General features: G+C 44.8%; 1 protein-coding gene across 1 annotated transcript in view; it reads right to left on the minus strand.

The window, feature by feature from the left end:
• The window catches only part of CGNL1 (cingulin like 1), a 96,552-nt gene extending 70,882 nt beyond the window's left edge, over nucleotides 1–25,670 (minus strand). The window contains exons 1-7 of the mRNA XM_008706068.2: nucleotides 24,089–25,670; nucleotides 23,213–23,307; nucleotides 21,288–21,393; nucleotides 18,475–18,576; nucleotides 17,852–18,000; nucleotides 16,346–16,481; nucleotides 7,225–7,437 (exon numbers count right to left, since the gene is read on the minus strand). Coding sequence (XP_008704290.2) covers nucleotides 7,225–7,437; nucleotides 16,346–16,481; nucleotides 17,852–18,000; nucleotides 18,475–18,576; nucleotides 21,288–21,393; nucleotides 23,213–23,307; nucleotides 24,089–25,669 — 2,382 coding nt within the window. The 5' untranslated portion in view covers nucleotide 25,670. The remainder of the gene's footprint in view (nucleotides 1–7,224; nucleotides 7,438–16,345; nucleotides 16,482–17,851; nucleotides 18,001–18,474; nucleotides 18,577–21,287; nucleotides 21,394–23,212; nucleotides 23,308–24,088) is intronic.
• Between the last annotated feature and the right edge of the window lie 283 nt (nucleotides 25,671–25,953).

Consider the following 25,953-nt stretch of genomic DNA (forward strand, 5'->3'; position numbering starts at 1 on the left):
CCCCCCCCCCCGCCCCGAGCCCTCAGTGACTGACACCAGTAAAACACGCTCAGACATTTGATGAGAAAGCAGTGGCTGTCTCTGGGACTCTTACTCTGTCTTCTACGAACCACAGCAAGCGAATTTGGCAGCTCGGTTAAAGCACCAGGAGTGAAACGCAGAGATGTCCTGTTCACCAAGGCTCTCTGAGAGGCTTATCAGGACCCCTGCACTTGGGATCAGAATCACAGCGGGAAGGGGACACGGTGGGTCCCAAACAAACATCCTAGGACACCACACCATGCCTCCAATTTAGCTACTTTTTAGTCAATACAGCATGTAAAAGAGCAATGCAATCACTAAAAGAGTCATTTCTGGAGGAAAGAAAAACTAGAGAGAGGAAAAATGAAAGGGGACCTTGTTTAACCTTGACTCTCCCCCCTTTTACTTTTGCCGATGGAAAGTTCTAGGCCACCCTGGGCACATGTGAGTTCTTACCCTTTACCTGGGCACGTGCAACCCTGCCACTTCCCCCGTTCTCAACAGCAGTCATGCAGAGTAAGCGGATTATCTGAAGGTAGCAAGCTGAGGAAATACTGACTTTTTACAGGTTCCCTCACTACGCTAGCTCCCATGGAGAGAACAGAAATGAGATTTTCCCCTGAACCAGCCCTATCTTTAAGGGAGACAATTCCATTCATCCTGAGATTAGCAGTGCTTTTGCCATCTGACCCTCTGCTGACCTTTTGCTGTTAAAGAAACGGTTCACGGGTTGTAAGGAAAGAGGGAAGGAAAATCTAGAAGTGACGTGGGAAAGGAGCACTGAAGCACTTCTTCATTTTCGTAAGACTGAGCGACATTTCCAGGTTGTTTGGTGAAATGCAAACACAAAGCCATAATTTGAGGGCAGCTTTGGAGGTGAGAAATAGTTGCAACACCACTGAGTTTGAATAAAATTTATGCAAGTGTTACAGAATTTAAAACATGGACGTAATGTTAGAAAGAATTTACACTCTACAGAGCAAAACAAAATGAAAGCACAGGGACCTGTATATAAATATGTAACGCAAAAACAGGTTGCTTCTAGAAGTTTCTCAAATATATTATTCGTTAAGCCAAATGCAACGCTCTTCCGCCTGCTGCTTGGACCTGGACTGGACCTGTTTGCTTGTCTTCACATCTCTGTGCTTGTGTCCTCCTCCTCTCCTACCCTAAGCCATCCCAGTCCACCAGGAGTGGTCCCCACCCAACAGGGCTACCCTGCCTCTCGCCAACTGCTTCTCCCAGAGGCCCCACCTGGAACCTGCCCGCCCCCAGCAAGGCCTCGGCACCGGAGGGAACACCTGGGCTTAGCTCTGTCTCTTCTTTCTCCCTCACCCCAATCATGTCACCCCCGTGGGGTCTCTCCTGCCAGTCCTGCCTCTCCTGGCCACCAGCCCCCAAACCTGCAGCTCCATCCTCCTCATGCCTTACTTCTAACCACTTTTCCACCTGCTAACCTTCCCAACCCGCAGGTCACTGCTAGGAAAGCATGTCCCTTTTAGGTCCCTAGAACAAACACCAAGTAAGTGTTCCCTCACCAATTAAAAACCATTCATGTGTCATGGCATTATGATATCCAATGAGTCCTCACATCCCTCTCCACTCACCTTTTCTATCTTAAGTCTTTTTGTGTTCTTTAAAAAAAAACAATGTGTTATTATGAAAAATTCTAAACATTAGCAAAAGTAGAGCACATAGTATAATTCGTACTTATCTATCATGCAGCTTTAATACTTATCAACACACGGCGAATCTTGTTTCATCCACACACCCACACACTTTCTTCTCCAAGTGGATTATTTTAAAGCAAATTCCAGGTAGCCAACCATCTCACCTATAAATACTTCAGTAAGTGTCTTTGAAAAATGAAGGACTCTTAAAAGTAATAACACTATTGTCACCCCTAAAACTTTTGCTTACTTCATTTTTTAATATCCTTAAATACAGAGACAGTGTTTAAATGTCCCCAATGATTTCAAGTATATATATATATATTCAAGTATATATATGTATGTGTGTGTATATGTGTGTGTGTGTGTGTGTGTGTGTGTATATATATATATATATATTTTTTTTTACAGTTGGTTTGTTTGAATTGGGATCCAAACATGGTCCACGTGTTGGATCTGGGACTCTGCCTCTCAAAAGTCTCTTTTAATCTGTAACCACCTTAACTTGTATTGTTCCACAAGGCTCCAGCCCAGACTCACGTCTCGTTTTCCCCATCTACAAGGTGCTGAATATGCCGGACTCAGTACCTCAGATAAGCTCAGCCTCCAGGCTCAAACGCCACTCACGTTCCCCTACACACTCCCCTCCCGAGCACAAGCCACCCCCTACAGCACTTGATGTCTGGGGCATTTACTCTTCCCACTCTGTAGTCAGCTTGAGTGTTACTTCTCTCCCCTTCAATCTTCTGGAAGGTACATTTATCTGATTTATCTTTATAACCTTCACAATACCTTGTACTTGGTAACAGTTCAGTAAGTAAATCTGTAAATGCTATATTTACAAATGAAACAAATGGAGAAGTGAAGGATGGCAAGAGTCTCTCACACATCTACATCCTCCCTCCACTTCCCCCTCATCCACTCAGGTAAGAGATGTCACTTAACTGTTATACGTTGGGGCCATAAAACAGCCTCATGGCCCAGAAGACGTATCACATAATACAAAAATAAAAGCGGCTCCTTTAACATCCTCAAAGTGCTTGTGTCTTTTAGACTCAACACTAACATGATACTATTCTCAACAGACAAGATTTGGTCATTTTCAGAAGAAACCATTTTAATTCATCAATGAGACCCCAAAACAGTCTAATGTCTCAGGACCGTCAGGACTCACAGGGCATCTCCTGTTTCGTCTATTTATTCCTGTAATCCATGACCATTTACTGACCGCCCAGTAAATGCCAAGCACCCAAGGGATGCCAAGTGGAAAATGATGACAGTGCTGAGTATGACAGGGGAGATAAAACCTAGAACAAAATTTCCAGCATTCACAGGTCCCTGGAAATGGTAAGGTCCAAGAAGCAACCTTACCAAGAAGGAACCTTCTTGGAGAAGCTGGAAATTTGAACTGAGCCCACTTTCTGGGAAACCTGAAAACACTAAACCATTTGCCCTTCTCTTTTGCACAAGGAGTTGCAGATGAGAAACGGAAGCTAACGCTGTGGACGGGCTTCATTTTTCTCCGAGACAGCGGTCACTCACACCCCCACTGATTGTCTGTTTCTCCACTTGGACCCCAGCCACAGCCACAAACTCAAGGAGAGAGAGGACATTTCCTTTTCAGAGCTAGAATGAGTCTAAGAGGACATAACACAAAAAAGTATGTTATGAAATACGGTGTCAAAGTCCTCAAGGGTCCTTTGAAAGAATGTTTGATAGATAGAATCCCCTTTTCCAACAGAATGAAGACCCAGTTCTCTATGGGAAGGGAACTCGAGTGGCTCACCCAGTGACCCAAACCACCACGGCTTGGAGGGAAAGGTCCGCTCCATTCTGCTGCATGAGGAAATTCCCCCAAACCACGGCACTCATGAATTCTCGTCTGGGAAGCAGTCAACCTGTTCTTAAACAGGTGTAGCAGCTGTGGTCTACAGAAACCGCTCTTACAGAGTATCTATTTGGAATACCTGTAAAACGTAACATTGACAGTTTTCACCTAATGTTCTAGTAATTTAAAACTTTCAGTGCTCAGGCTCAGGCCAGGATGAAACCTCTGTTACTGGACAACGATAAGATAGCGCTTTCGGGGTTTTGGACCCCGGGGCAGGGGCGAAAATTAGAAAACCTGATGCCAGGCAGTTGGGCTGCCTCCTGAGACTTACCAAGGAAATAAACTTTTTACTGCAACACAGTTCCTCAAGGAAATGTCAGTTTTTAGTCCCAGGGATGGGGGAGCCCTTCCCCTGGGGCAGGAAAAGGCTGAACGCTAGGGCACACGCACATTTAAGAGACACTTTACCAAATTCAAAAAGTTATATTTAACTCACTCTCCTCTAAGTAGTGAATTGAATAACCTTGAAATGCTATTCTAGAATACCGCATGTAAATCATTTAAGAAAAAGGCAGCATCTGTCCACTAAACTGACATAATTTTTTCCATTAGATATGATTCTGTCACATTTGTTCGGCAATCACCTTCAGAAGCAAAAGCTAACAGGTGCAAAGACACAATCGTGATGTTCTTTAAGAAACTGCAGGGAGGGGCGCCTGGGGGGCTCAGTTGTTAAGCGTCTGCCTTCGGCTCAGGTCATGATCCCAGGGTCCTGGGATCGAGCCCCGCATCGGGCTCCCTGCTCAGGGGAAAGCCTGCTTTTCCCTCTCCCACTCCCCCTGCTTATGTTCCCTCTCTCGCTATCTCTCTCTCTCTGTCAAAAAATTAATAAAAATCTAAAAAAACAAAAAAAAAAAGACCCAGAGGTCTTAGCTCCCTTAAAAAAATAAAAAAGAAGAAAGAAAGAAAAAGAAGCTGCAGGGAAACACAAAAGCAAGGTACAGAAATTCAGAGTCATAGTCGGGTTTCTCAAAAGACCTTCCACATCATCGTCGAAGAAAATCCAACAGGAACCATGCCACAGGGACTGAAAACCCAGTGAAGAGGGGAATTTGTCATTCATCAGACATGACACAGACGTAACTGCATAACAGACACTGTGTTAAACTCAAGAGACGAAGATCACATGCTGTAAAGTGCAGGTGGGTTGAGTTTGGTCTCTATCATTCTTTTCTTGCTATTTTAAAAGCCAGGAGACCTTCAAAATCAACATCCAGATATCTGGCTTCTTTAAAAAAAAAAAAACAACTGAGAGATTGCAACATGGGCCCAGGATTCCTTCACTGAGACTTTCAACTGCAGCAGAAAGCAACTGACCCTACAGCAAAGGGCACAATTTCTAGTTTGCCCCAGTCTCCACCATGCCCTACTGTCACCCGCAACAACACACCCAGAGGTCCACTCATTGATGTCCCTGTCTGGGTCCTGAGGTACTTGAGTTTGCCACTTGCACTCTAGGGAAAACAAAGGGGGTGGGGGTAAAAATGGTCCCTGTGCTTATTAAGAAGCTCAGAGTCCAATGAAGTAGATAGATATGATGAATCACAACACGGTATGATACAAACTACAGTAGAGGAATAACCAGGGAGCAACAGAAACCCTACAGAAGGGTGCCCCTAACCCCACCAAGAGGAGTGGAGGCACCCAGTCACCCTCACAGGGGAGAGGCACATTTGGGGAGGGTCTTGAGGGATGAGAAGACGGTGGTCAGGCAGAAAAGTAGAAGGAAGTCAGTCCACCTGTGCACAGGGGTGAAAAGATTAAAAGAATATGGAGTTTTCTGGAGACACGGTTAGGCAGAGAAAGGACTTCTATTACCTACCATGCTAACAATTTTGAACTTTTGTCTGGAGCAATGAGGAGCCAAGACAGCCTTTAAGCAGAGGCTGACATGATTAGATTGGTCCTTTCAGGGAAAGATGCCGATAGCACTGCAGAATATGACCTGTGGCAAAGAAGCTTGTTGGCATGCACCCCTTTGGATGCTAAGGTGAACCCCTTTGTGTTAGTCTCCAGGTGCTCAGAAACCCTATGTCCTTTGCCCATGATATATGTCTTGGTGAACTCACCTGTTATTTCTTTCACAGACCGGTACGGGTCAATGAAGTTATTTCTCTTGAACTGGCATAATGAAAATGCTGTAAATTAACATAGAATACTGACCGTTGAAAGGGTCAAAAGGTAACAGACTAGGTCTCAACAGATTATCTCGATTCCACTCACTTACCATGTTTCCCTTCCCCATGTACAGTGTCTATGAGAGGACCTAGAAGCTTCTAAGAAAAGATCTTGCATCCCAGGTGTGGCACAAGCTTAACTGTCATATTCAAATCACTATAAACATGCCCAAAACGCCATCCTCAAATACCCTTCAATGAATCACCCATGTTAGCTCGAGCTTTGACGGAAGGTCTGAAGGTGGTGAACACATAGTGGGTTCAAAGGAGAACCATCTTACTCAGTAGCCTACTGGCATGTCCCCCACGAAACAACAGCACAGAGAGGCCTAGAACAAGGACATCAGGCTGCAGCACAGAAAGAAAATAAGATGGAAAAAATAGACACACCCTCTCCAAGCAATGAAAATTAAATCGGTTTCCATTTTCTCCCTCAAACTAAACCAAATCTCAAAAAAAAAAAAAAAAAAAAAAAAAAACAACTAAGGCAAATCAACAAGAAGAGCTTTAAAAACTGTCTCAGTTATAACAACCCGAAACAGACGATTTCCCAGACTTTTTATTGTTGTATCAAACAAAACCATCTTTCACTTCTTGTCATTTGCAATTACCATGCCATAATTGAAAATCAGTGAATCACTATGGAGCTTAGGGGAGAGAGGGGGCCTATTCCCTCGGAGCTGTCGCTGTAATCATCACAGAATAAAACAACCACATGAAGAGTTCTTTCCTCATCATCTTTAACCTGTGCATTGCAGAGACTCTAAAAACTCTATGCTCTGTTAATTCCTCTCATTCCCTAAAGACGGCATGATATTTCAGAGCATTTTCCCCTTCAAAACATTGCTTTTCTCTTCTTCAATGGCCAAGATGAGGCCTGCACCAAAAGACCTCGTCATAATTTTGCAATCTATTTGTAGGAGCCAAGAATTCAATTAAGAGAAAAATTCTCTTGCCAGGGTTTGGACAATTCAGCCAATTAACCCTCGTGGAACTCTGTTGAGAAAGAACCTGAACTGTCCAACGGAAGGCTTCACGCGTCCAAAGGAACAAGCTAAGTCAGGGGCAGGGGTGAAGGATTCCAGAAATCTGGGTCCGGTCTGCCACCCTGCCCCGTTAGCAAAGCCACACGATGCCCTCGGCCTCCGACCCTTAGGCGCACCTGGAGGCGCCCAGCTTTCTGCTCCGCAAGAGGCTCATTCGTGGGCCTCCAAATCTCACCTCGAATGAAAGCATTACCCATGTCCTTAACAATTTTTAAATTCAGACTCAAAATGCCAAACTCAGCATTTGTGAACGAGCTCCATTTCCATGATCTGAGGAAACCGAGCTTCACCTTTCATCAGAAAAACAACTGGCACGGGTGTGGGCGAGGTGCTCTTGCCCCTTCGTCTGTCCCCAAGCCCGACTCTCACGCCCAGGCCCACGCGCCCCAGGGTCTGGCCAGACATGGCACGTGACTCGCCTTGGTGGCTTCTTCCACACTCTCCCTCAGGGCCTGCAGCTCGGCATCGTACTGCTCCTTCAGCTTGTCCATCTCCAGGTCGTGGCTGGACACCTCTTCCTTCAGCGCTCCCTTCAGGGCAGTGAGTTCACGCTCCCGCTTCCTCAAGAGGTCTTCCTGCTCCTCTTTGGCGATGAGCAGATCCTGAAGATCCTGTTTTGCCTGTAAGAGTTCCTAGAGAGAGGAAGCACGAAGGGGGAGGTGAGGCTAAACGTCTGCGCTGAGCCGCCCTGCATGGCCTCTCTGGTTGGGCCGCCCAGACCGATGGCCATACTCCTGAGCTGTCCTCCGACTCTCTCCTCCCCACACGACCCGCCAGTTTAGACCTCTCCCCCTCTTTCTTTCTTTTCATTCCTCTGAGGCCATCATTCCCCTTGATTTGTCTGTCTCAGCTTTTATGAGTTAGATTGAACTTGAGGGAGAAAAAGGGAAACGGATTTCATTTTCATCACTTTGAAGGGGCATGTCTGCTTTTTCCACCTCCTTCCTCTCTGTGCAATGAACGGCCTGCCGCCCTTGCAATGGTCTTTTGTGCGCCGTTGCTTCCTAGGGGACATGCCGACTGGCTGGCCTCACTTACGTCACACCAGCCCTGGGACCGGCCGCGCGAGGTCAAACCCACAACCCGGTCCTGGGACTGGGGCTGACTCCGCCCCTTCTGCTCCTGTCCCACCCGCCCCTCTGAGCAGCACCACGCGCACATCTTCGCCTCCTTAACTGCCAAGAGCTCCAGAGGAAAGGCACAAAACTGGGGCAACAAGTTCCACCACAAATCGCATTACCTAAACCCAAGTGTGTCCTGCCAAAAGCTCAGCATTCCTTTTACTTCACCATCATTGTCCCAGACCCACTGAGTTCTCCTCAAGCCCCAGACGCCCGCACTTCACGTCGGGGGGACTTGGACATGGCTGCCTGGGCTCCCTCTCCACCCTGTCTCCCCTCCACACACCGGCCGTCTCCCACCCGCAGCCGCCTCACACACGGCCGGCGGCCCCTCGCCAGCCTGCTCCAAGCCTTCCCTCCATCAGTGATCCTTCTTCTGTCATTCTGTTCTCTTCTGTTTCCTCGGATCTGTGTCCTTTTCCTCAGGGCATAAGAATCCACTGGGTCAAAGGCAACAAAACAAAACAAGCTTTTCCACAAATCTTCCTGAAAGTATAATTTCTGCTCACTGCGCTTCTTGACCTCTCAGTTATAACAACCCCGATTTGACCACCTATTCACTCCTTAATCTCTTGCAATGTGGCTTTGCGATATTGCACCAAGACTGTCCCCTCCAAGGTCATAGTGACCTCTTAATCACCACATCCAGGCTTCTTCCCAGTCCTCACTTTTCTCGACTGTTCTTTGATCCTCCCCACCTGTCTCCTTAAAATTCTCTTTGGCCTCGCAGTTCAAAGGCAGGACATGCCTGTTTTCTTCCCTCAGGCTGCTTTTTCTACGACAATCTTTTCTGGCTTTTATCTCCCTCTTCCCCAAAGCTAAGATGATCCCCAAGAATGCAACTTTGCATTCTTTATTCTTTTTTGGCAAGCTCATCTACTTTTTCCCCCTCCAACTATTAATTCTAAGCAAGTAACTCCCAAACCTTTACCTCTGACTCTTCTCTGAGTTCAGACCTGCACTTCCAGTGACCTGCCAGACACATCCATCTGGATGTCCCACGGGCCTCAGATTCAGTAGGTTTATATTTTTCGGTGAATTCATCATGTTCCCTCCTTTCCTCCTCCTTTGTTCATTATTCTTATAAATGGCAACACCTGCTTGGGAGCTTGGAGGCATCCTTGACCTCTCCTGCCCTTGTCCTTCACAACTCAAAAGGTGTGTAACATCTTAGACCTTTCCCTCACCTCCCTGGTTTAGGCTCTCCTGCCACCCAGCTGCTCCCTGCATCCAGTCGCTCACCTGGGGCCCCTCTGACATTATCCACATGCATCCTCTGTCTCAAGTGCCCTTCTTCCCTCTCAGTCCTGCCTCTCTGCCTCTCAGAAAATCTCTGAAGATGCAGATTCAGCAGGACCTCCTCCAAGAAGTCTTCCTTGAATCCCCCTCCTGACACCCATCTCACTTTAGCTGTACATCTCCGAGCACTTAATTCTTTCACCTTGCAGTCCATATAGACTATTTTCTTTTCTCCCCTGCTAGAAGGGTATCGATCTGGTCATATTTCTGGTGCATGAATCAATGATATTGGGAATGTGTCTGTTCTGAATATAAATGAATTAACATGTGCAGTATAGCAGAAGTCTGCTGATGTCAGAATTCTAAACTAGTCTCTTTTTTACACTGGTGGCTTCTGGGTAAATACACATGCATGCTCTTAGAGCTCCCGCGAAATCAGAGGAATGGCAGCCACCTGGGGAGCTGAGGCCTCAGAGATGAGAAACTACTTTCCATTCAAGAAGTCTGTCACTCATGAGGGGATGAAAACGTAACTGGCAATGGAATCTCTTTCCTTTTCTCTGGGACATGCACATCCGTTGAACCAGGGGAACCTCTGCAGTCCCGGGGTAGAGCTGCACTGCGGAGACCCAGACTTCGCCCGTCCAGAATCTCGCTAGCAGGCACTGGTAAGTTCGGAGGAAGTGCCAAGAGATTCATCCAGGTAACTACAGCAATTCGGGTTCTTCCGAAGCACCAAGCACAGAACACATGAGCAAATCATAGGAAAAGAAAGCCCATCCTAGGATTTGCCAAAGGGGGACATCCCGGTGCCAACGCTGCTAGCCCCTCCATCGGGAGGACCACAGACCCTCCCAACACTGTTGCCCCCGGCTACCCCTGCAGGTCTTCCAGGGCCTTCTGCCAGCCTCTTTGTGAGAGTCCCTGTGATTCTAAGCCCCGTTTCCTGCTCTTACTCTCACACATTTCTCAGTTGTTTTGATGATAAGGCAGTTCCTCTTCCCACGCTTATCTTTTCCAGGATATATCTGTGCTTTGTGTCGCCTTTTGTGAAGTGCCACCAATGAATGCACGTCAAGAACCTAGGTTTTTATGGTCCGTTTGACACCGACGTGCTGTTATCTGTGGCTGCGGCTGTCGCCTAGGTGGCCCGTGTTGTACGGATCCAATCAGATGACACCGCACCGTATCACTTCGCAGCACTTGGAAGTTGTCCAGGGTAGAGACCAAAAGGCAGGAGAGAGTTCAAAAACTTTACTTCGTCACCTCGGTAGCCTTACTGCCAATCATCTCAAGCCAAAGAAAGGAGAGAAAATATAGAAATTTCAAAACATAAGTAAATACCCATCGGAGATGCACATGTCTCTCTGGAGACACCAATCAGAGAAAACAAAGGGGGGCCCTGGCCAGTCGGAATCAGCACTTTCGAAGCCTCCGTGCACCCAGGTTAGCTGCAGATACGAAAGCATCCAGGAGATAAGAACCTGGAGAGCTTGTATGCGTGTATGTGGGCAGGGAGGGGCTACAGATTTGACTGTGCTTGGTACGCAGTATGTACAAAGAACGGTGCTAAGTATTTCCAAAAAGCGTAGGAGATGAATATTCGAGGAGAGTAACAATATTCTTATTCCTAAATGAAAAAAACAAAACAAAACAAACAAAACAAAACCTGGAGCTCTGAGGCACTACCATGCCTAGGATCACACAGCTTGTACACGGAAGTCTGGGACACAGACCGGAGACCACTGCCCCTTCTCTTTATCATACGGCCTCTGCAGGCCTGACCACAAGCCTACACATTCAAGAGGAGCTTAGGGGCAAACAACTACACTGTGCTCAGTCTCTTCCGTGCAAACGCAACAGAACACTGTGTTTGGCTGGAAGTGCCTATAAGGAGGGCCCACCTCTGCCAAGAAAAGAGACATGTCCAGAACATGAATGGAAAGAAGGAAAGCTGAAAGGAAAAGAAAGTACACTCGGGGACCTGGCTGTTATTAGCAGCAGCAAGGGGCTGTCCTAACAGCAGGTGCACGGAGACCCACACACCAGAATATTCAAGGCAGCAACTCACTTGCCCAGAGAAAGCCTCTTTTCACACACCACTTACTCCCAGGTAGTCTAAGCCAAACTGAGAAAAATGCTGATCTCTTCTGTGTACATGTTTCCCAGAACTTACGGGGTCTCTATCTGTGGTCCACACTCACTGAAAGGAGACATAAAAGGTTTTATGTCAAAACTGTAGCTGATAGGGAATTAGGTAATTTTTCCCCCAGAAGAATGGCCTAGAAAGCACATCACAGCTGATGAAAAACATATTTTTTAGTTAACATTTGTAAAATGTGCAGTCATATCCCACCAGTACTTTACTGTTAAAGACCTCATTTCTGAGCACAGTCTATCTATCCTCAGATCAATACAATTTCAATACCAGAGTATTTTAAATACTTGCATCTTGGCAAATGCCAGGGATAAACCAGTACCAGCCCCTGCTGCAGTGAGGCCCATCCGTCAGCACGGCAGGCTCCCATCAAAGACGATGGCTGGTAATTAGAAACTGCACTATCATGGCACTTAGAGCAAGGGCTCATATTCACCCATTACCCCCAGAATGGAGGGAAAATTTGCATTTATGGACAAAGAAGTGGTTGAAAACTTATTTTGTAATCATTTCTGTAACTTCAGTTTAAAAAAAAAAAGTTAAGAACCATCAACTGTTTAACAGAATAACAAAGTCATCTTATTTTTGGTCAGTTAGATGGTTTAGCCTAGGAGAATGGTATTTTTTACTCTTTCTCTCTTTCTTCTTTTTTTTTTTTTAAACTTTATTCTCTCTTACTGTTACTTTACCGATTTTGTATTGGTGTCCAATGTTATTTAACAAAATGCAAAATATTAAAAGAGATTTCATGAAAAATCTTGTGCATTTGGCAAGCCTCCCAAGATGAAAAGCCTTCAACCTTTTTCGAACACTCAAAAGCAGAAGTGTTTAATGTTCATTGTGTTTAAGAGCCTGTTCTAAGCCAAATGCCGGGAAAACTTGGCCATAACTATAATCTGTTATCAGCTTCCCCCAGGCCACTTCTTATTAAGATATGAAGAATAAACTGAATGTGACAAGGAGATAGGGTCTATTTTCTTAGTGGCACAGAAACCGTAGGTCATGTTTTAACTATTGCTGACAAGTCAAAGGAACCTGATTGAAACAGGGAGGATGAACCTCCAGAGAAACCCACTCCGACACAGAGAAGCTAACTGCCCTAACTCATCCAGCAGGAAGCCAGCAAGAGATGACATTCCTCCCCTTACAGGAAAGAGGCAAATACGGAGAGCCAGCAATATCAGCTATTTTAAGAGCAGATGTGCTCTGTTTCCTTTTCTGTGTCTCTCATTACCAGCCTGAAAACACATCACCAAAACTGAGGCTCATATCCTTATCCTAGTTACCACTATAAGTTAATAAACTATTTAATTAATTAAATTATATCCATTAATATATGCGCAGTGCATTGTGCTTGGAAAGGCAAAGAAGCATGCGGCTCAATTCAGAATTATTCCCTTTTCTTAAATGGTGACAGTTCTAAAATAAATACTGAAATGTATTTACTCATCTGCTCTGTTGTTCGGCCCTGTGTGAGGCATGAAATGGGGGAAGAAGCAAAGCCGACACTGTCTTGAACTAACCGGCTAGCAGAAGAAAGGGACAGATATAAACTAGAGCAAGGTCAAATGTGCTAAAATGTACCTGTAAGGAAACAGGATTTCAGGTGAAAGGACAACTAACAATTAGAGGTTTCAGTTAGTGAGAAAACCCAGCAACTTAAAAGACTTCCCAACAGCAAAGATAACACCTTCCCCTTTTAGAATCAATAAAGTGTCCACACAAGACTCACAGGATATGGCGAAGTCTTCTGTTTAAATTTGTTTGTGAAGCTACATTTTTATTGAAAGCCATGAAGTGTTCAGTGACATCATTTCTGGGAAGTTATCAGAGGAAATTTTTCTAAAGAAGTAAAAGGATACATGTGAAAAACATTCAACCCATTTTTACATGATTGAAAAAAAAAAGAGAGAGAAACAATATAGAAGGATGATGAAATTTATTATGGTTTATCTCCCCAAAAAATGATAATGAAGACTATAGACTATAATAAGGAAAGTGTCAGAGGGGCGCCTGGGTACCGCAGTTGTTAAGCCTCTGCCTTTGGCTCAGGGCGTGATCCCGGCATTCCGGGATCGAGCCCCACATCGGGCTCCTCTGCTGGGAGCCTGCTTCTTCCCCTCCCACTCCCCTGCTGTGTTCTCTCTCTCGCTGGCTGTCTGTCACATAAATAAATAAAATCTTTAAAAAAAAAAATAAGGAAAGTGTCAGAAACACTTTCCTGACAAATGAACTCTTTTTAAAATGTTTATTTATTTATTTATTTGAGAGAGCAAAAGCACACACGTGCAAGGAAGGGGCAGAGGGAGAGGGAGGGAGAATCCCAAGAAAACTCTGCAATGACTGCGGACCCCAAGATCACGACCTGAGCCAAAACCAAGGGTCAGACGTTCAACAGACTATACCACCCAGATGGCCCCTAACAAATGAACTTTTAAAAGCAGGTATCAAAGCTGTAGGGACACTATAATTGTCCCTAAATTACAGAAGGGTAGATGAAAGCTATCAATGGATAGGGAGGCAATGAAGAGATAAATGCAGACGTAAAAATAGAAAATGTAGAAATAAAACTAGTCATTAAGATTTTAGGAAAATGTTTCCACCACCCCTCCATTTTAAAATTCCATTTTATAATTTTAAAAAAATTTATTTTATTTTATTTATTATTATTATTTTTGAGACAGAGAAAGAGAGCATGCCGGCAGGGGAGGAGGGCCAGGGGGGAGGGAGAGAGGGAATCCTAAGCCAGCTCCAAGCTCAGCACAGAGCCCAACGCAGGGCTCGATCTCACAACCCTGAGCTCATGACCGGAGCTGAAACCAAGAGTTGGATGCTTCACTGACTGAGCCACCCAGGTGCCCCCATGTTATGATGTTTTAATATTTCAGCGACAATTACACCATTTTCAAAGCCCCATTCTAATGTACCTTGTCTTTGTAACTCAGCCCGGAGACGAAGGCGGAGCCATGAGAAGCAACATAATACCACGAGTGTAGTGGGTTTTAAGATAAAGGTCATTGGATAAAAGGAGAAACAGGTGCTAAGGAACAGGCCCAAGGTTTTCTCAGGAGAAAAGGTCTACGTGGAGACACGGAGACGCTCATGTGGGAGAAGAGAAACAATTCCCCTCTGCCCATACGGTGAACAAATCTGTGAGAACATCTGTAACTTCGTGGCCACCAGTGCTCTGCTCTCTGCCATCACCAAGTCATGGCGAAGAGACTCTAAGTTCTAAAGAGCAAGAACTAAAATCCCTCCTGGGAATTACTCTGAAACGAAACAAGGAAGAGGGTGAGAAAACCCTAGACAGCCGAGACTTTGAGGCAGCCAGAAACATGAACTCCAAGACAGGAACAAAAAAGAGACCCAGGCCCCGACGGGAAAGCTGCAGAAAATGAGAAGTAAATGCCGACATGGTACCTTTACTGTTTTATTTTTTTATGGTTTCTTCTTCTTTTTTTTTTTGCATTGTTCTAAATTGTGTATCATTTATTTGTCGGCTCTTCCTACAAACTGAAGCTTATAAGGAAACAATCTTCAAAACTATGCCAAAAATACAGGTTATGATAATGATAGCCAATATCAAAACAGCTAAATGGGCACAGAGGTAAAAGTTCTATTTCTGATCTTCAATTATACCCATTTCAAGCAAAAAAAAAAAAAATGCAGATGTCCACAACCTATGTGTGTATCTACCACCCTAACAGGATGGCAGTCAAATTCAGGGAAGAGATAATGACTGTCTTTGGGAAACCACACAATAATGAACAAATGCTAAGCAGAGAAAAGAGTCAACTTCATTCACTGATACGTGGAATGATACGAACTCAATAGTCAATAAGGAATATACTGATATAGGCAGAAGCTAGACGGGCAGCCTGTGTACATAGCAAATGCATTCATTCATTCACTCACTCACTCATTCCTTCATTCATTCATAAGGCATCCATCCAACCATCCACCCAATATTTGCCAAGTGCTATAGGTCGCAGGCACTGGCACAGCTGCTGAGGATAAAACCCTAAGCCAACCATCACCAAGCCCGCCTCCTGGAGCTTACACTCTCGTGTGGGCCTTAAACAAAAACTGTTTGAATTTCTGTATGGGCATGAGCATCTTTAAAATGCTTTCCCACAACCAGCATTACTTACGAAGTGTTTTTGCCCAAAGTTTAACCTGAATCTATTAGTGTTTAGATCTAACTTCAAATTTACTGGAAATGCAGGAGACAGTGGAACAAGTTAATGGACATAAGGAAACAATCAGACAAATCCAGAATGTGGGCCATTGGTCTGGTCTCTTTGGAAAATCAGTGGGCTGGAAGAAAGAGAGCAGGGAATAGGAAATTGGTGGCAAATCTATACTAAGATAAATGAACTCAGAGAAAGAAAACAATGAAAGCAATATGGGATTCTTAACTGGATCCCGGCTTGGGGGTGGAGGGAACAACTGTAAAATATACTTGAGGGACAACTGGCAAATTTTGAATAAGGATCAGGTATTAGAATTATTGTTATGTTATAGGAATTATTGTTTGAAGTATGATAAGAGTATTGTGGTTATAACAAAATTCCCTAATTTTTTAAAGATGCATGCCAAAGAATTTAGGAGTGAAGTATGGTATTATCCATCATTTATTTTGAAATTGTTCAGCAAAGATGAATAGATGGACAGATGAAAAAATAATAGGATAAATGAATAGACATGAAGACATGGGGTAAGCATGACAAAGTGTTGACAACCATTGGATTTGGGTTAGGGCTCTATGGGAGTTAATGAATTACTCTTTCTAATTGTCTGTATGGTTGATATTTTTCCTAAGACAAAGTTTAAAAACTATTATATATGATGCTTTTATGGACCCTAGCCATAGGCACAGTGGAGAAAATGCACATAACGGAATAGGGCTCATAGTATGCAGACCCCCCCCACTCCCCCACCCATCCCAACCTCTCCAGGCAGAGGAGGACCTCTCTTAGCACCTGATCCCATCTCCCCCCCTCCCCCACCCCCAGGCCTTACCTCAATCAGAGCTCCCTTTTCCCTGTCCTCAGATCGTTTAGCGCTGTCCAATTCATCATGCATTTCTGAGAGCTGGTCCTGAAGATCCCTGATCTCAGTCTGGTGCTGTTCCCGTTCCATTTTCACCTGGAACAGTCTGGCAGGGGAGGAAGCCCATCAGAGGGACTGTGCTAAGCCTTGCTTTTGATTCCAGACCTTCAGATGATCAAGCACAGTCATCTGAAGCCCCGAGGAGCCTCCCAGTCTCTGTTCTACACTGAACAAGGAAGCACAAACCAGAAGAGGCGCTGGTAAGAACTCGAGTCTGCAGTCTAATTTGCCCAACAAGAAGGCAAGTGAGAACTCAAACCAATGTAAGGGGTAGGTTATACAGTGACAGTTCCTCCCCAAAAGGAGACTGTAGGGTACTAGAATTTAGATGAGAAGAAAGAAATTGACCCCAAAAAAGCAGAACCTCTTTGATAATGCTTTCACTAAAACGACCCCATTCCCTACTCCCCACCCCACGCCCAGCCCCAGGAGAGTCAGCAAATTATGGCCTACTTGGCCAATCTGGCCCACGGCCAATTTTTGTAAATAAAGTTTTATCGGAATATAGTCATGCTCGTTTATTTATGTATTACACGTGGTCATTTGCACAACACAATGGCAGACTGAATGGGTCCAATAAAGACCATATGGCCCATAAACCATAAACTATTTACTACCTGTCAGAAAAAGTATGCCAACCTCTGCTCTAAACCAAACTCACAACTATTTTACCTCTGGATTTTGTAAAGTCTTTACTACACTCTAAATTTTGGGTTTTTTTTTCTCAGCAATTTTTCTAAAACTAACCTCTAGGAATGTTTTAAAAGCAAAAACTCCATCGTCAAAATTGCAAAGGCAATCAAATGATTTTATTATATTTTTCTTGAATTTCCTTCTAGATTTCACTCCTGTTTAAACCTTCACTTAAGACCTCCACCACGTCCACAGAGCTTCATGGCACCGTACATTTGCAGACTTTGGTTTCAGACCCTTTTGTCACAGATTTTAATATGACGCAATGGCAGGGCCATCTTGGCTTTGACTTGCCCTGTCTGCAGACTCAACAGCAGCATAGGCACTGCTCAGCAGCATTCAGGATAGAATTCACAAGCTGGGAGATTACAGAAGTCATAGGACAGGTGCCTTTTGGAGGCTAGACCCAGGCTCCTTGGAATCTCTGTCTATAGATATCCCCACTCAGTACTCCCTGCTTCTTGCTTATTGGCTCTAGGAGCCGCTCTCAGGGCTGCAACTTTACAAGGCATCCTTTAAGGTATACAACGAATTTTTAAATTATTAACCTTTCTGCTTACCAGTCTGCGTGTGTCACCAGTTTCACAATTTTACAAGGATAAGAGGGAGAAAAGGAAGGGTCGGCAGCCCCTCTAAATATCTGGAAGGTTAAATAGTATTAAACAGACAAAAGGGTTCTGGCTACATCGGATGCAAGAACCCGGCTCTTAGGCCAGAACTCACTCCTCCAGGTTCTTCCGGAGCTCCCCTTCGCTCTCTTCCAGGCGCTGTTGCAGCACGGAATTCTCTTCCACTTTACTGTCATGCTGGCCCTGGAGCTCTTCCAAGCTTGCTCTCATTCTCTCCCTCTCTTCTTTCATGTTCTGCTGATTCTAAGATGAATACATGTGATTTTCAAGTACCTCCACTGAACGTTAATGCAGTCCCACAGAAGACTACCTCATTTATTAAACAACTTAATCAAGCTACATAAGTAGGCCCGGGAGATATTGAATGAGGTGTAATACTTCTAAAAGAAATACAGCTAAACTTCAGTCTGCTATTTCTATTACTCAGTTCGGGTATTTTATATGCATTTAGCTTCCTGCCTGAATCCAACAGTGCTTTATCCTGTCTAAGCAAACGGTGTCTATGGGTTTCGGTTACTTTAAAAAAATTAAAAATAAAACAAAGTTCTTCAGACAGCAGGAGCCAAAGATACAGGAATTCACTCAGTGATGAGAGGAATGTTTCTTTTGGGGGGAGAAAAAAACTGGCTTTCACTTCACTTGGGCAACCAGATTTGCTTAAAATATTCTTGGCAAGACAGAAATTTTAAAAATAACATAAAAGGAAAAATCAGATACCTTGACTTCTAGCTGAAGCTGTCTCTGCAGTTCAGCCACTTCTGTGGTCAACTTGTTTTTCTGTTCCAACAGATCTCTGACTTCAGACGAAGAGTTAGAAGCCTGTAATTAATTGCAGAGATACCCTAATGTGCACGTTCGAGATGCTTTATTTTCTTTCTCCCAAAATGTAATCCGAGCAGTAACATCAAAATCTTAAGGCCCAATTCAAATGTAAATCCCTCTAGAGAAAGGGGCAAGGGGGAAAACTTCTGGGGGTGATCGGAGTGCTCTGTACCTTGATCGGGGTGGTGTGCGCGTGGACACACACCTATATTCAAAATTCAATGAACTAAGTTAAGAATCGTGCAATTTACTGTACATAAGTCATACCCCAAGAAAACAATGTAAAAAGATAAAAAATAAATATTTGTTGAAGACTCCTCCACTGCCTAAGGTTATACCAAAGCCTATGCTTCTGTGTTCCCAAGGCCCTTCGTACAATCCATCTATTACAGAACTTCCATTGCATTGGGAATTGTTATTCCAGAACCTGAGGTTTTCTTGCTCTCGGCATATGCCTATACAAATAGTAAAAAAATGTATGTTGGCTGAATTGGCTTTCTTCTTTTAGATGCTGCATTTCCATAATGAAGGGAGGTATAACAAAGAGGGGTCTGATGAGAGAGTCAGAAAACAGACTCTGATCTGAGTATGAATATTAATGCTCTCATTTTTTTCTTCCATGGATATAATAACAGGATGATGTTCTCAAAAGGATTTGGCTAAAATCCTACAGCGACATGGTTAGAACACCACAAAAGGGGAGGAAAAGGGATAAAAGCAGGAATCAAAGCTAGAAAAAGCCATGTCTTGGCCCTCATGCGCCTGAATCCAGCTGTGAGTTGTGTGTGATGAACTTGGAATGAGGTACTTCCTCACCTACTCCTGTGAAGTTAACCGAACTCAACCATCAACAAAACACAGGATTTCCTATTTTCTTAGGCAAAAGGAGAACAAACCATTATGGACATCTAAATCCAACCCAATGAGGGAAATTGTACATTGTTCTCGCCCAAGTGAAAAACTCTATCTACTCTGCTGTTACCAGTATGGTCTTTCCTTCCCTTTCAGGAAATCACTCAACGGACACCAAAAAGATAAAACTCCAAAGCCTTTGCCCACAGATAATCAGATTCAGAAAATAACAGGCAGAGACAGGAGTAGAAAAGTCTGGGCAATTAAGCAGTCATGGTGCTGTGATCTTAGCCAGGAGTCTAAAAGCTGTGGTTCATCTTCTCATCATCTCTGGCTTGACTCGGCAGCAGCTTAACTGGTCTCCCTTCCTCTTATCTTACCTCTCTCCAAAAGCTACAAAAAGAATGAATTTCTACAAATACCACGCTATTCGTTCCCGCTCAAAGCCCATCGATGATGGCCCATCACCTTCAGCCAAAAATGGAAACTTCTGTGATTTCCAAGGTCCCTTCTATCTGGCACTTCCTCCCCACACCCTGGCTCTCTGCTCCAGCTACGCTAAATTACCTCCAGTCCCCTAAACATAGCAACACGAGCCTCTTTGTATTTGTTCACGCTGCTCCCTCTACCTAGAACAACCTGCCTTCCCGTCTTCTCCCAGAGCCTTCTTTACTCTTTTGAGACGCTGTTAGTGTCCCGGATCCCAGAGGGCTTAACCTAACTTCCCCAGTTTGGTCTGGATACCCAGAGTCTGTGACCCACAACGACAATCTTAACATCAAGGCCAAAGGATGTGTTCACCCTAAAAATATGTAGGTGAGTGAAAAGCAAGAGTCACAGTGATAACTTGGATCTCAGAGTTTTGGCACAAAACCCCTAAACCAATTTTAAGAACTATATGGAGCCCCTGAAGCCTGCCTATAAGCCAGGGGTATAAAGATTCCCCCATGGGAATAGTGCACGCGTGTGTACGTAATCGCTCTGTCGGACGCCATAGCAGCAGCGATGGGTTAGCTGAGGGCTGAACAGGAGAGAAAAGAGGGAGCTGACGCCTAAGAACACCCTGTATACGTATGTTTCCAAAGTTACGAAGAAGCTGTAGACAAACTTCCCGTGAACTGTCCCTGGTGTACTCTTTCCTTTCCATGTGGAGTTCCCCGGGCGGGGCCGGGGGTGGGGGGCAGCGAGAAGACACACAGACAAGAAGTGGGTCCCAAGTCAAGGCGGTGCAGGACTGAGGAACAAGCTTATAGTCATCCCTCTCAACGTTGCTTCCTTCTAGGGCACGGGGTGTGTCTGGCTTGTAGCAGATGTTCATCAGACATGGGACGACTCCTTTAACAACCAAAAAAGTCTCCCCGTCCCAACCGGAATTCAGTACAATAAACGAAACAGGCAGTTTTCTAAAAAAAGAATTTGGCCCCACACCACTCGTTCCTTTTTCTTCCACCCATGCTGGTTGGCTTCACCAGGCTGCACTCCTTATTCTCTGAAGCGCTAGAGCTTGGGTCCAGTTCACACTCACCTTCCTTCGACACCTTGGATATGTTAGGGTTCTCCATCCATGGTTTCAATTGGTTCTTCCTATTCTTATTTTCTCTTTCTAAATTTCATCACCTTTTTATTTCATCTTGTTATAGTTGTATATTTTTAAAATAAAATCTCTTAAAACCTTTCTGGAAAAAAGGCAGGTGCACAACCATGTTTACAACATGATCTTCTGTTTAAGGTCCTGCTCCCTACTCAGGTAACTTCCCACTCACTGCAATAACCAAACGTACAGGCTGAAGAAACAGCAATTTGTTTGCCACATTCCAAGTTAAAGGCCCTCTACAGAATACAGAACTCCCATTTACTTGGTTAGTTCCTTGTGTGCTCCCTGCTGCTCGAGACTTTAAAGTCTGGATTTTCTCAAAGACCAGGTTGACTTTCCGTTTCGTCGCATCATCGTTATCGGTGCTTCTGGAAAAGAGGCAGCGGAAAAAACCATGAGGGGTACAGCCATGGGTCTCAGGATACTTGAGGTGCCATGACATATAAACAACAGAGCCATTTAAGAAGATAACTGCAAGAGGTATGAATTAATTAAGGCTCCGGACAAAGCCAGTGTGAGAAGAACAGGGTGGATGGTGTTTTTCTCTTCAAATAAATTGTTGTGTGTTAACACTCAATTTGGGATGAGGGTTCCCATTTCCGAGCATGTGAAAGAGATGTATCCACATTCTAAGCCTGGAGAAAACATACAGTGAAAATTTAGTAATTTGTTGTTTGGCTCAAATGACTTCTATTCGTTCCAGCAAGGAATTTGTTCTGTGTGTGTCTCTCTCACACACAACCCACAGCCACACACTTTACTTGTAAATCTAACACTAAGAATGATCTACAGTGACTTTAACTGGTTTTCAGCCTGTGTTTAAAAAAATAACTCACCCAAGTGGAGACTGTCAACACCACAGCCCTGTCTACACTTCCACAGGTAACGATCGGATAGAGTTTTTCTGTTTGTCGGTTTTTTAAAGATTTCATTTATTTACGAGCAAGGGAGCGAGAGAGAGCACAGAAGGAGAGGGAGAAGCAGACTCCCCACTGAGCAGGGAGCCCGAAGCAGGGCTCGATCCCAGGACCCCAAGATCACGACCTGAGCCGAAGTCAGATGCTTACACGACTGGCCCGCCCAGGAGACCCCAGATAGAGTTTTATTAACTTCGACCACACCTTCTGTCACCTGGCAATTAGGAAAACATTTTAAGTAAGTTTTCTCAAATCGTCACCTCCTCTGAAGTCTGTCTCAGCAGTCTCTCAATAAATCATGAGCAAAAAAATATAAAAGAATTTAGAGAATTCTAAAAATCAAAAGTTCTTCTCCCTGAATCGAAACATGGTAAAACCCTTACAGAGAGACACCAACAGCTAGCTCTTAGCTAGAAGAATCTCTTCAGTTACTCCCCACCCCCACCCCCATGCCAAAAAGAGCCCCTCTCTTATATTCTGAACCTCTTTTGTCAGGTCTGTAATTGTAAGGTACGATGCAAAAATATGAAGTGTTTTGATACCAACGAGTACTTGCCAAGTGACTTGCAGTCACGTCAGGTTGTAAAGTTTTTTTTTTTTCCTTTTTAATTCTATCTGATGAGACAATGGAAACAGAAACTGCAAATTCCTGACCTAATATCTAAGCAAGGACTGAAAACCAGATTACTCAAACTCAACCTCCAAGATAAGTATGTGAAAAGCAGTGCTTTCAAATGACTCATACATGCTTTAACAATCATGGAATCGTAGGCTCCTGGCCAATGTCAACTCCAGGGAGGGGGAAAAGGTGATTTTATTTATAACTGCTAATAAGGGACGATTGATTACTACTGTATACATGAAGAATTCAAGGTGGCAGACTCAGTCAAAAGTGAAGAGTAGACATTCTTCCCATCTTTGAACTTCTTTTTAAACAATAAGGAGTCATTTGTAAAATGGGGGCCCCTGGCTGGCTCTGTCGGAAGAGCCTGCGACTCTTGATCTTGAGGCTGTGAGTTCAAGTCCCACATTGGATGTAGAGATTACTCAAAAAAATAATAAATTATATATATAAATTCATTTTCCCCCTGCTCTTCATACCCACCACCCAAGACTCCAATACTGTTATGCAAACTCCAGCCATTGACTCCTAAGCCTCAAATAATTCACACAGGGCAGGAAGGGAGGGCAAAACACAAGGTCTCAGAAAAGGAAATTAAGACCCCACCAGAAAGGACAAGACTTGGCTCCTTGAAGGAAAGTCACTAACCCTTCTTTGAGGTAATTGTAAAGTATCTGCTTGGCCGTCTCCTCATTGGTTTGTTGAGTGAGCTCTTGCTGGCCTTTCAACAGATCCGGTGTGGCCTGGAACACAAAGCCTGTTATTAGACCACAGGATGGAGTTTCCAGGAAGAAGGCAAAACCATGAAGCAGAAGCTTCCAAGCACATTCCTCTTTCCAAAAACAATTCCTCAGGTAAGGATCCTCATTACAACTGGCTCTACCACTTAGCAGCTCCATAACCTTGGGCAAGTTACTTAACTTTGTCTCTCCTCAATTTTCTCACCTGTAAATGGAGACTAATAATACCTACCTTCCTAGGGTTGGCGCAACCCTGGAATCTACAACAAATAGTGCCTGACACTTACCAACCTTATTATCATTTTTACGACTATCGTTATTTTTTATTGGTACTACCAACACACTAAATATACCACTTAAATAAATTCCGTCCCTTAGGGATTCACCCAAATTAAAATTAACCTAATTTCTCAGGCCAGATATTAACGCTGTCACTCAATTTCATGAGAGAAATCACTCTATCTACCCAAACCTAAGCACTGAACCTCTGTGTGGAAACAAATTCTGCACACCTTCAGAAGTCACACGTACACAAACAAAAAAATCAAGCCTGTGGTGTCTGACAAGTCACCTGACAGACAGGACACAATGGGATTCCAGTCGTACCTGAATGAACTTGGAAAACCATACGATTGGCAGCAGGTTGGAAATTCCGTAGGGGAAAACTGAAGCGAATCAGATACGCAATTAGTGATTCAAGTCAGAGGGCCTGCGTCCTGTAGCCTCCCGCAGCACTGAGCTGCAGAAGAAACAAAAGAAGGAAAGAAAGGCCCACTAGCATTACCTGAGTGTTGGAGGCGGAAGCAAATGTCTTCACAGAGATCTTCTTGGCACCAGAGTCGGGCGAAGTGGCTAGCGCCCGATTCTGTAACATCAGCGTCGCGGTGGCTGTTTTGATTTCCTCCTCCTTCTTATTCTGTGCCGGGAGGGAAGATGCATGCGTGTTTGCACTCTCCCGACCACCTCTGTTTTCTAGAACTTTCCCATCTTTGCTCTGCTGGGGAGGCCTGAGGTGGGCCCCCTGCAGCTTCGCGAAGGCCCGGCCCACGCTCTGTCTCCCACGGTGCTCCTGAGCGGGTGACCTCTGAGGGCACACCTGCGACGGGCGCAGGAGGTGTTCACTGGACTTGCCCAGGTTCCGGCTAAATTCGTTTAGGTACTCGGTGTTCCCCTGGAGACCAAAAGGGAAGGCGCTATCCACGCTTCTGGACCGCTTCCTGTCTTCCAGATTGATTCTGTTTCGCTTCCCAGACCTTCCTCTCCTCTGGAGACCGGGTTTTTGGTCAAACTTTTCAATCAACTGATCCACACCAGGAATTGATCCTGTGTCAATATCCCGCCCGGTTCCTGGCAAGAAGGGGATATACCGTCTGTTTTCATGACGATTCACGTTGTCAGCGTGGATGGCACATTCCTGATCATCAAGTAAAAATCTGTACAAAGAGTTGGCCGAAGTGGGAGTTGCCGATGAGGAAGAGGACCTCCGGGACCGCACTCCATCCAGGACAGGTCCCGCTGAATCCTGTCGCCGGAACGGAAGCACGTCCGGCCTGGCTTTCTTGGTTTCGGGATGAGTGTGGGGGCTGGGGGCCGTTAGGGACCTCCCACTAGGGGAGAGGGCCTCCTCCCCCAGCCCCTCCTTGGTGCAGCTCTGAACATTTACACACACTGAGGTCTGCTTCTTGGGGTCATCGATGACCACGGAGCTGCACAAACGAATGGCCGTCACGCTGGATTTGCCCGCATCTTCCAAAGGAGGGCTGGTAGGCTGGGAACTACTAGGTTTGGGGAAGCAATTCCAAGCCTTCTTATTGTTGGAACCTTCTTCTGTTAAAGTCTTTAGCCAATTACTCTCAGGAGGCTGGTGATTTTGCAAGTTCAAGTCATTCTTTTCAGGGTCATAGGGCTGCAAAAGCTCTGGATGTCTCTGAAAGTTCAACATGTGGGATGACTTCACTGGCCCCTCTTTGCATTCTAGAACCCCATTCTTGCCCTCAAAGAGAGAGGATTGTTTCAGGTTTCTTACTGGGCTGGGTTGGGCATAAGGATTTTCTGGGAGCTGCAATTCTGCGCTGCTCCCCTCCAGCACAGACCCATTGTTGGAATGCGGGGGCCGGCTGTTTATCATTGGAGATGGAAATGGTGGCCCATTTTCAGGAAAAGATGTGCCTGCCAGACACCGCTCTGTGTTATTCAGGACTATGTAGGGGTGGCCATCAATTCCCTGCACCCGGATACTGACACCATAGGAGCCTGCCTTAGAGTGTTGGGAATTCCTTGATTTTTTGCTATCATCACTTGCGAGTCTCAGATGGACGCCATATTCTTGCTGCACATGTTGATATTCACCAAAATACAGCTCCATGGTTCACTGTTCCCGCTGCCAGGGAAAGATGGGGTAAAAAGAGGACATTAGGTTAGAATTACATCTGTTTAAATGAAGATGATGAGGGGAAAGTTCAAAGAAAACGGAACACTTTAACCAGCAAGGACACTTCAGAACCAAATGCTTATCCGAACAGGTCTGTCCGGATGCCCTCCGTGACCATGGAGTTGTCAGCACTGGGCTTGAACCCTGGCCTTTGGGGGGGAAGACGGGCATAATAACCTGACACTGTTGGCATAACCTCCTTATTCTATTTCTAGGTG

This window comes from Ursus maritimus, unplaced genomic scaffold (genome assembly GCF_017311325.1).
Source record: "Ursus maritimus isolate PB19 unplaced genomic scaffold, ASM1731132v1 scaffold_35, whole genome shotgun sequence".
Taxonomy (NCBI): domain Eukaryota; kingdom Metazoa; phylum Chordata; class Mammalia; order Carnivora; family Ursidae; genus Ursus; species Ursus maritimus.